We start from the raw sequence: 12133 nt of genomic DNA, 5'->3' as shown, positions 1-12133 counted from the left end.
CTGACACGTGCGATCGAAGCGATGATCGATGTCCGTGACGTCTGACTCTCATCTCGCAGCGAAACGCAACTGGAAAGAGAACATGCCCTGGATATACCGAAGATTACAGGTGGTCTGTAGATTGCTTTCGATAAACGTCGCTGTGGTATTGGCCTATCGGTCAGGGACTCACGATCATGGAAGCTCGATGGCTATAGGCCGAGTTTGCCTTAGACAATAGCAACGGCACATACTTGCAGCCACAACAAGTTGCCACGTGACCTTAATGGACTTTCGATTGAATTCTCTTGGAGGAGAGGAGCATTGCGTGATGCCTGACCAGTGCGATCGCATGACGCGACACACGGGGAGTATGTACTACGTACAAGTACATACATAGACTATGGAAACTCATACATCTTCATATCGATGCATAAACAGAGAGACACACGAATGGGATTTCGAATCAGAAGCGTGTATCTGGTGATTTTCACTAACGAAAAATAACGAGCGGTTCGAGATGCGTTTCAAGGATCTCCGGAAATAAGTACTTCACCGAACGATGGTAATTGGGGTGTTGTTTCTAGAGGAATTCGCTCGGGCCGACTACGAGAGATTTCATTTCGCCGATGGAATACGAAACTGAACTCCACTCGTTCTCTGGAAAAGAGGCTATTGTAAATAGCGCGTTGAGCGCGCGAACGAGGAGAGAACTGTCTGCAAATTCGATTTCATGGATCTCGTTGAAGCGGACTGGTTGCCACGGCGGCAGCTGGGATTGGTGTGAAATTGGAGCAAAGGGAAGTACCCGTTGGGGGCAAAAAAAAAAGGGAAAACACTGATAGGAAGTACACGAATACCGAGTAATGCCCAATTAAACGGTGTTATACACTAACGGACAGCACGCGGTATTATCACATTCAGCGGACAAATGTAAGATCATAAAAACGCCAGCACATACACGTAAAACAGCAGCATAGCAGACACGCGCACACGTACAGTAATCTGCATTGGTCGGGTGGGAATAGTTACGAGGGTATGTAAGTCAAGGTGTTTCTCAGGAGGGAATGGAAATAGCTCGTCCATTGTGAGAGTATGCTCGTAACGAAGTTGGATATAAAATACACTCAGCTTATGAAGAAGTTAAAGAAAAAGGAAGAATTACAGATAAAGAATTAAGTTTTAGATTGCAATTTGTAGTTCGAAAGTGAGATCGTTCCCTTTAAATGAACCATATTATCGCACGATGGACGTCGAACGGGATTACATACAGGAATTACATAAAATGGTATTTGTTACTCAATATCGATACATTCATGGCACAATCAATACAATACAGCCACACGCGCGGCAGCCACCAAGAGCCAGTTATTAATATGCCATTACCAGATCTAAGTGTAATGGCAATAATAATAACAATAATAATAATAAAAGGAAGAAGTAATCAAAGTAATCTTGTGCGTACACGCATTATGTATAGGCATAATATATGGAGATAACGATGGCTCGCACTGTATATACAGATCAAAAATATATAGGCATACGCAGCACATATATGTATCATGTATCGGGACGAACACCATACTGATGACACGCTCGTCGCGTGGGATACGGAGAGTGCACAAGACCAGTTTAGGAATCGTCGAGCACGAGCTGGCCACAAACCTGTAATAGCGATCTTCGCCGACCATTTGCTGGTACCGTCCAAAACCGACTGCTCCACCGCCATCATGTGACCCAAGTGCGCCTTTTCGTCGACCCCGAAGACTGACCTAAACTCCGACGAGACTCTCTTTCACATAAGCTGTGTCAACGGCCACGATCTCGTCTGTTTCTCTCGTTATGAAATATATCATTGTTTCGAGATTATCTTTATTTAAAGTAGTTCTTTTACCGCGAATTCTCAAGGAAAGATTATCTCATTTCGCGAAATATTATCAGTCTGTAGGAAATAGGAACAAAAAGAAAAGAACAAATATTTTCGATAACATGAATGAAATTTCAACCTACACATGAATGCAGTCATCCTTTTCCAGTTCGGAAAACTATGCTCGCTTTTACGCTTTTTAGTCAGCATTCCGTGAAACAGAACACGTTACAGAATTATTATTAGTAGCAAATTACTACGTGATTACTTGAGAATTCTCTTTGTAGGATCAACTGCAGTTTGCTCAGACGGCTCTGTTTCCCGCTAAATTTTTCCGATATTCCGAATAAAAGAAAAACAACAGTAATCGAGCGTTTTGGTAGTGGAAATTTTTAATACGCATGCCGAACAAAACAGTTTTCTAATTAAAACAACTGCTCATCGATCAACTCGCTAACGAAAACGATGAATTACTCGTTCGTGATTATATCCCTCAGAGAAGACGAGATCGGGCCTGTGACGGTGAAAATTCCATTTTAATTTTGTTAATTCTTCCTTACGATTTTCTTTGCCCATCACTGTCGCCACTGCATCGCCATATTGGTCTACGCGTTTCATTTAATTATGGATTAATTCTAAGTCTATTGCCGCTGGGTACAAGCAGTTTTAATTGACAACTAATTATTATCCGCGTCTAGGATATTAAATTAATTTTCAGTAATACATATAGCCGTTGCGGGCATGACATCCTGCGTTTCAGTATTTCTTGCGGAAGCGACCAGACCTAGTGCTTTTCCTGGCACGTAACGATCGCTGCAGCTGTTCCGCACTAATTTCGCTCGTGCTAATTATCGTGATAAGTTAAATTACTAATGCTTACTAATGCTCGACCGAAAAAGAAAAATATCTGTTAGTATTAATGAGTATTGATTAATTCGCGTTTACTAATATGTTTATAATATTTGCTACGTTTATCATCATGTTTACGTTTAGTTGATTAAAAATAGTTCGAAAACATGATATTGTCTCCTAAAACAACTATTTGACAGTTAATTATGAATTATATGAATGTAATTTGAGATTACATATCTAAAAAAGATTCTATAATATGCTAATTACATGACTAATTGTACAAATATTGACCGATTTATTGGTCGATACATCGGATTTATATGGGTCTCTTGAAATGCAGATCATGCAAGCGATATTAATTAACGTTGATTTTTATTAGCCAACTGTCTACCGAGCTGGCTTTTACGAAACCGTACTCTATGTCGCGTCGTCGATATTTATAATAGTCGTGATAACAAGCCAATACTCGGTAATAAGATTGAAATGCGGCGCGGGTAACGGAGATATCTCGAATAGCTCGACGCTTAATTAATTATGGCAGATATGCGACGGATTGACGCAAGGTGCGCAAATGCGATTAGACGGTTATTGTGATGATGCTGACGTATCTAAGCCGCGTGCGTTATCCATTTATCATTTACCACAAATAGGTCGGTTTTGGTATTTGAAAACAATTGCTCGACGTATGGCCTCGTTATATTTTCGCCTGAACAAAACAAAATTTATTTAAATAAATATATTTAATATTTAATCAGCAATATTATCGGGTTGTAGTTAAATTTCAAATAACATTCAAAAATTTTTGTTTCGCGATCTCCCAGACAGTATAATTCAGAATTTGAACTAGAATAATAACATGAATGTATGCATGTTGTAGTTTATGTCGGTGCCGATTATATTGATTGGACAATATTAATTTGTGAGATTATTTAATTCTGACAGCTTATTTGATTGCGTAACAATAACACATTTATTGAATGAAGCGGGTTTTGCCTTCCCGTTAAATCGATAATATTGCGGAAATTATTATAACTGAATGCTGAAATGTGAATTATTATACTAAAATCGTTGCGCAATGTTACTTAATTTTCCTTTGTCACTTTTGCTTCTGTCTCTCAATTTATATAACACATGTACAAATTACTAATATATGTAAATATAATTTACAAATTATCTACAAATGAGTGTTTTTTTGGCAATTTTATAGAAAAACTATCGATTATATATCTGTTGTAAGTTTTGAATAGAAAGACCATCAATAGTATGTCTATGCAGTAACGAAATACCCAGCGCGATGTAAAATTACACAAATTCTCCAAGATAACACGAAGATAACTTCAAAGTCTGAAACGCGAATCGTGTTTGCCGCGTTTATTGTAAGACATTACTCACGAACATTCACACAATACGCTATTCTTGAGGGGGTGTAGTGACGCATTAATATTCGTCCAAACGATGTTTATATTCTTTAATGGTTTCCTATGTTTGAGTTTGTGAAATACAATAGATCTGGTTCGCTATGGCGATTTATCCATGAGACCATTTACAATCCGCAAAGCGGAAACCGAGTCTCGGGTAAAACGGAAAAAGAGATTCAAACGGGTTGTTACGGCAACTAATTAATTTACGGCTTTTTATCCACAGTTAAAAGAAAAAGCACGCCGTTGCAGCAATCACAGGCGACATTGAATTATTTTCTTTATGAGATTTCTATACAATGCGCAACGAACGCGCCATTGAGGCTGATGGCGGATCTGCTGATTCAAAAATAGCGAGCAGTGGTGACAGACGAAAAATCGTTAAATCGCATCGATACATCGATCGACGCTATTTCTCTTCGAACGGAAATGTTATTGATTTATAGTACGATTGTCGTTGGATTTACTTCTGCTGCGAGGAAAAGAAGAAAAGAAAAAGAAGCAAGCGCGCAGTAAGTGGATACTCACCGAATAAGTTCAAAGATTTCCGGTTTCTCTTGTTCCCTTTGCTTCATTCTCTCCTTCATCGCCGTGATAATGGTATTCGCCTTATCCTCAGCGCCGTGCTTTGAGCTCTTTTCAGCCGCCCCTATGAAATGGATGAAATAATGAAATAATATATATTTTCATGTATGTTGTCAGCATATTACATATATAAGAATAGCCAGGAGCATTAATATACATTTGAGATCACGCCTAATTATTAAAAATTTTTAATTGATCCAAAGCTTATGACATATTCTTTGATTGTTGAGACTTTTACAACATCAAATCTGTGAATTTGATGGTGACATCTGACAATCAGGGGAGTTTTATTAATTTATGTATACTGAGAGAAAAATATCTTAATTTCAAAGAAATATTTCTTATTGATTCAAAGTAATAATTTGTTTGAACGAGCAAAGAAATATTTCTTTGAAATTAAGATATTTATTTTTCAGTGTATTAACTGAGGAGGATTCCAAAGAGTGTCAAAATGTTCTATTTTTGGACGTATGGATTAAAGGAGTAAACAGGAATTTTACTTGATTACTTTGCGTACCAATTACCACGCTGTACTCTTATTCGCCCTGTCAAACGTCATTGATTTTTTGAATCCTGAGAGTCCGTAACAAGATTACATTTTGAATTAATTATCAAGCATGTATATATTCGAGATTTGCATATGGTTATTTAGTTGGGTCATTAAAGATGATTATTGAAATTTTTATGGTCGCATCCGATTGATTCACACATTAATTCTCAATCTTCTCAATGTCGCTCCTGTGTCGATAAAACGCTTTTATCTCCAGTAAAAAAAAAAGATTAGAGAAGCGTGTTTTACACGCAAAGAAGATTTATTACGCAATTCTCGACGCAGATACCGCACTGTTTTTCAATGCATCAAGTGATAAAACGTTCACAAAAAATATGCGATTTTTTCCGAGGTAGAATTTTACATTGTGAAAATCATGATTCGTATCATGGGCAGTGATTGAGTAATACCAGTTTTTATACTTTACAGTGTCATCTAAATACTATGCTAATAATACTATTGGCATATAGGTCGGTATTGCGTTTCGCAAAATTATATATAAATTGGAAAATATGGCATATCGCGTATAGATCGTGATAGATGATCATGTATTCTGCGCGTTACACAATAGACGTGTCAATTTTGATTATATATAATCGGACATGAGACACGTTAGATGCAAGAACGATATCGTTGTAGCGAAACATTTCGTATGCAATCTAATACACGGTGTCAGACACGTTTCGAATTTTACAAGGTATGCATCGAAACAACTTTCCTGAGCTATCGATATTGGCTATTTTAATTATTACCGGAAATCTTGTTGTACAACCATATAGGGATATAGAGAAGGAAATGGAAATCTGAAAGGATAAGCGATAGGAAGGGACTTAATACGAAACACCCGGTACATTGAAATTACAACGAATAGCGGTGGATGAGGGAGAATTAATTGAGAACGGAATTACGGGGCAAACTGTCGTGCGGCGAGTCGGAGGCGGAGAGACTGTAAATTAATCGTGGACTGTCCGATCAAGGAAAGAAACTTTATCGAGGACAGAGTCAGAGCAGAGGGGAAGAGGTTGGGAATCATTAGTCTGGGAGTGCTAGCACGAATCGATAGCGAATGGTATCCAGACGAAAAGGACACCTATAGAGATCGCGAAGATCACCGGAATCAAATTGAAAGTCTGATAGACGGGCCGACGTTAAAAGTGTCATTACTTCCCGATTTCCGGACATTGGAGATTGGTTTATAAAATCTGTCATGTCATTGAGGATATTTTTATCAAGCCAAAATGCGAAATGGCCTCGTGAACGTATTGCGCCTACGTAAAATTGATTTTTCCGCGAGACATTCAATCCGTGAAATTCAATTGCGCGATTTAACAATCGCTCGTTTATCAATAATCTTTCGATTATTCGATTATTCCGTTACGAATCGATTTTGTATGGAACACGAGAGTAATATCCGTTTATTAACAAGACACCGGCCGACGATGGAAATAGCACTGCATTTGCAAGAAGCAACGGATGGAGGTCTTATAGGGCAAATTAATAATTAATTCGCGTAAATGTAGCGAGAGCAAAGACAGAAAATAGTAATTTAGATGTATATCTGTTCAGAATTATCAGTTACACTTTGTTTAATTGCGAAACTTTTCTCGTTTCATTTAATTCTTATTGTCCCGTCGAGGGACAATTGATTTTATTACTGCCCAGTTAATAAATAATTTCAAGGTTTTTAATTACGTGCCTAAAAAAGGAAAAGTTACGTGACCTCGGGGCCGACATACATTTATACAATAGCTTCAAATTCATTAATGTATGAAAATATATTTATAAATTTTGTAAAACCTGTTAATTAATGATATGATTAAAAAAAATTACCTAAATTTTAATAAATATTTGTTTAAATAATACTACTAAAAGTTTACTTACAACAAATAAATATTTACCAATAAAAAGAAATGATACTTAAATTAATAGTTCTTGTATCAAATAAATATATTATAGATTTACATTTAGTAAATATTTAGTTATTAGAATAGTACTATTCAAACAAATATTTATTGAAATTTAGTAAATTCTTTTCAGTGAGTTAACTGAAATAAAATTAATACATATCCTTTGCGATAAATATATTTCATAGGCACGGAAATGGCGCTGGAAAATCAAAATATAGCTTGACGTTACTCACTCTGCAAACAATCGGCGTTCAAAAGGTCTTTGCACTTTTCGTGACACTTGACACCGCACTCCATACATCGCACTCCTTGTCGAGCGATGCCCCAGAGAAGACCCTCGCACTCGTAGCAGTACGTCGGCGACGTGGCCGTCCAGGTGACAAAATTGTGAGGAGTGGTTGATGATATAGGATAGATCATCGCTTGTAGAGTTTTCTTGTACACGTGCATCTTCTGTGGGTGTTTCATTATGCGATTGCATCGCCGTTATATTAAGAAAGAAGAAAGTAAAGGTAAAAAGGCGGTTTATACAAACATTTGTTGTTCTACTTCGGTTCGTCGCTCGTAACAGTTATGACTTTTAAGAGATTTAAATGGTTCGAACATTATCGTGAATTACTAATCCTTTAGTAGTCGTTGCCTTCTAACATGTCAAAATTTCCAATATTATACGAAAAGAATTATTTTGCTAAAAAGTTAGGTAGATACAGGTCTAAAAATAATTTTGTTAGACCATCAAAATAATTATGTAGGATGCACAAGCTAATTGAATGCCAAAACTTTGCAGCATTTCCCATTATGCTCAAGTGACCTACATAATTATTTTGCTAATTCAACAAAATTATTTTAATATTAATTAAAATAGTTTAATTATTTAAGTTTGAAATTATTGTATTCAAATTTGTATTTAGCTAAAAATTTTTAGATATATTTTAGAAAAATCATTCTTTTTATCCAAGAGACGAAATGTATTTTACGCATCGTTTATTAAATTTCAGATATTATTTTATGAACATTCTTTATCGCAAACAGAAAAGAAGTACTTTGAAATCCCGACGTTTACAGCAAATGATGAAGTGACCGATGAATTTCCATTAACGTAATATAAAATTCTATTAACCACGTATGAACAATCGATCGAGCAATTGTGTAATAAAATTGTATCAGATATTATATTATTGGCTATTTTTGATTGAAAAAATGAAACAGATTTATCACATTATCTTTTAAGAAAGCAACTCTTTTAATTTATTACTTGTGCTTCGCGTTAATCTTATCGATCTTTCAAAGTACATTTCCTTCAATGTAAAATTTGCGTTTCAAATTATAAATGGAATACCGAAGCATTTTGATTTTGTCCATTCCGATCTTTCTCGCAAAAAATCTATCATGGATTCAGTTATTAATTGAAGTGCCTTTGTGGATTCTAGTTACATAATCATGTGCACGCGAACCATATGCAGACATATGTAGGTCTCACAAAGGAAAGCCTGCTATGATTCCAATAAAAGCGAATTGGATACACTAGAGACTGTTTTAGGTTCCTACTTGCTCGTGACTCTCGAAAACAAAATGACTCTCATTATTCGGTTTTAGATTTTCAAGAACATCTCTTCTATATCGGTTTTCTTTCTCTTCTGGATATCTTTTTTTCATGCTTGTGAGATAGGATTACCTAGGAGAGTTTTACGAGCGTACGCGAGCTCCTCGATCCTAGGGAGATCATCACATTTCATATTGGACATCTAGAATTTTCGCGCTCCACCTCGTTTTGCGATTTTTAAAAAAATATCTTTTTTCTTGAAAAACAGTACCTGTAGTACGTGAAGAAGTTTTAGAGCAAGTGGTATTTTCTATATATATCGTTAGACTTTTCTGGAGATATCTTTAGACTACCTAGCGAAAGGACGAAGGTGTAAAAGCATCGATCCGCTAAGTACTATGGTACTAACGTGTGAACTCGAGATGTTCCTCGGTGCATGAATTTTTCAAAATCCGTATATTTTCATTCCAACGTAAGAATGTATATAAGCGACTGGTTGAGTTACCTTTCAATACATTACCTCGATATTCTACAGAGATGATCGGAAATGTCGAAAGAATTTTTCCAGTCGAATATTTTAGCGTTGTTAGCAAGAGCACTCTGCGGATCTAAATCTTACGTCTAAAGCTAACAAACTGTGCAATACAAATTTCAACTCGTATTAACTTATTACATTCGTAACGTTTCTCAAGGTGCTTTAGTAAATCACATATCTGAGAAAGGCATCGAATATCTCGTCATCGAATATTGCACGTGTGTGTCAAAGCGACCTGGAAAGGACACCCAGGTATTCGATACACGAGGAACATCCAACGTCATGGAAATCGGAAACTCCTAGCACTAGCCTATAGCTATTTCTCTCTGATACGGTATCCCACGTCGTGATTCTATCCTTATATAGACTATGTAGATTCATCTAGGAACATACTTATATACATATATATATATATATATGATTCGACCGCTATTTTCTCACCTAATGCATATATATGCATATATTTCTTCAGTAAATACGCGATGCGTATCACGGTATCCTAATGTGTTTTATACTAAGTCGCTACGTGTTGCTTCAGAATAATACAGCAATACAATAAGGAGAGAGGTAAATAGAAATAAGGAGATTCAAAACTGAAACTGGTTAGAATACTCTTACGTGAAAGAAAATAGCGTGGAAATGAGGATAAAATGCAGCACGTTTCGTATGAAAACAAAAGAGAATCCAGTGGTTAAATTAAGCTTTTTGGGCGCCGGTCTCTTACCAGTATTGAAACTTAAAATTAAATGATGTACGATCTAATTTCTCTCTGACATCCGTTTCCCTATTTCTTCTGATATTACTTCTCGCTTATATTATCTCTGTTTCGTAACTAGAAGGTAAACGTCCTTTCGCTTTTAAAACTTTTCCCTCATCCCTCATTCATTGTGGGTTTCCGAATGAAGTACATCACGTAGAAAGAAAGTAATTAAGCTTCGCTGTGTGATTTATGTGGCATTAATTAATACAGTAAATTGCATCGTCCACGCAATGGTAACTTTAAAAAATGCCATTAAAAAAGAACTTAGTCGTTGTAAAGATTACTTAAACATCAGCGAGATGACGCGATGATAGCCAACCCTCCTCTTAGGGTAAGCATATTTCTCTTAGTTTATTAACTGGTGACATAAAGTGGTAAGGGTGAAATATAGTGACTAAAGGGTAATTCCTTACCAGCTCCTCGTCGTTCAGCGTCGCTCGAGGTACGGCAGATGTGAGACCAGCGTTCCTCTTCGTCGCTGCCATGGTCTGAGAAAAGATAGGAATTAATGTACATCTGATAATGAAATAATATCTGATACCTTCCAGTCTCTCTATCGCATAGTAAATGATAGTTCTGGGACTGAGAAACTGTAAGGAAGAAAGAAAAAGAGAAAGAGATAGAGAAAGAAGAGAGTGAGAAAAAATCAAAGAAAAGCACAAAATTGATCAAATAAATCGAGAGACGTGAAGAAACGTATGTAAACGAATATGAAAACACGGAGAAGTCTGAAAAATGTTATTTACAGATATTTATCGACATCGAGATCGAAACTGTTTACGAGTTAAAATAAAGGTAAGTGACACCGATTTTTCAAATAACTGAGAATTACTCAAAAGTGACAAGTGATAATATACATATTTTGGAATTCTTAATGTTAATCAAACGTGAGTATATACATTTCCAAAGAAACAACTTCACATCGAGATTAAACTGCATCTGTCGTAATAATATAAAAACTTGCGAGATAGAAATAAATTCAAAGCCGAAGGGAAATCTTGTGACGTAAAAATCTTGTGATGTATAAGCGATGATATTACATGCCAAGTGAAATATTGACAAAGTTACTTTTATTTACAAGTTTTATGAAGCGAGTATAAGTGTGAGTTATATATAATATATATACACATCGAACGCTTGTTAGAAATGTTTCACAAATGTTACAGAAAATGCTATTCTATATTCTATATTTAATCTTAGCAGTCTTATGTAATCGTGAACTTTGACATTTTTACATATCACGTCCAACACACACATTTCGGAAATACAATTCGCAAATTTAACGAATATTTACTGAGCGTTTGAACATACTTTATAACGAATGTCGGAGCAGGTGCAGAATATTTATTCGTGCAAACGTTGCGGATTAATATAATATCTGTCCGATTATCTTTGCGCATAGTCGCGTGCATAGAGAAAATTAACGTAGTGGTTAATAAACAAGGTTGCAAATATTAAGACCGGCAGTGAGATCAAATTCAATAATGTCTGGATTATATGCTATCTGGATTATATGTACGTCGAGAACCATAGCGGAAATTGTACTAGAGGCTAATCAAAGGCTGGACCCTGCTTAATAAGACCGAGTACTGTTTGTAGCGGTGTAGATTTGCATGTGCGATTGGGAACGCATATATATGAATCTAATATTGAAATTAGAAGAACGAAGAGAGCGATAGTAAGAGAAGACAGTGAAAAGCAAGAACCAAGAAGCGAATGGAGCGGAAACGTCAGGAGATATGTAAATCAGATAGAATAACGATGGTAGAGAAGAGTGAGTGAGAGTAAGTGAGAGAGAGAGAGAGAGAGAGAGAGAGAGAGAGAGAGAGAAAGACAAAGAGTGAAAGAGATAGAACTTAGGTGAATCTCTACGGAAAGAAAATCTAATCTAATTAGCTTATGGGTGTTTTGGTATGGTGCGCGATAGAATTTGTGGTTAGCATAGATTTTAATTAAGATATTATACACGGATCCCCACGAACCGTGCATGCGCTATTGTTTGAGTCCAACGATCAAGCGCTTACTCTGTACATGCTAATATCATTTTTATCGGCTATAACCCACGTATGCCGTTGCGACGTTGTTTTTCTAATGCGTCCTCTGATCAGACGAGGGATACTGTGACGCAGCACGGGAA

General features: G+C 36.3%; 1 protein-coding gene across 7 annotated transcripts in view; it reads right to left on the bottom strand.

The window, feature by feature from the left end:
* Nucleotides 1-12133, bottom strand: part of unc-13 — a 57886-nt gene that overhangs the window by 19695 nt on the left and 26058 nt on the right. For 5 of the 7 annotated variants that reach the window (XM_018449639.1, XM_018449664.1, XM_018449673.1 and 2 more), the window contains 4 exons: nt 10410-10484; nt 7392-7611; nt 4645-4765; nt 1645-1751 (listed from right to left, as the gene is read on the bottom strand). In XM_018449639.1, coding sequence (XP_018305141.1) covers nt 1645-1751; nt 4645-4765; nt 7392-7611; nt 10410-10484 — 523 coding nt within the window. The remainder of the gene's footprint in view (nt 1-1644; nt 1752-4644; nt 4766-7391; nt 7612-10409; nt 10485-12133) is intronic. The other 2 variants (XM_018449648.1, XM_018449690.1) reach the window with 1 other exon arrangement.

Source organism: Mycetomoellerius zeteki, unplaced genomic scaffold (genome assembly GCF_001594055.1).
Source record: "Mycetomoellerius zeteki isolate Tzet28-1 unplaced genomic scaffold, Tzet1.0 scaffold106, whole genome shotgun sequence".
In the NCBI taxonomy this organism is placed as follows: Eukaryota; Metazoa; Arthropoda; class Insecta; order Hymenoptera; family Formicidae; genus Mycetomoellerius; species Mycetomoellerius zeteki.
Note: the sequence above shows the minus strand (reverse complement) of the source record. Positions and strands in the feature narration are given on the sequence as shown.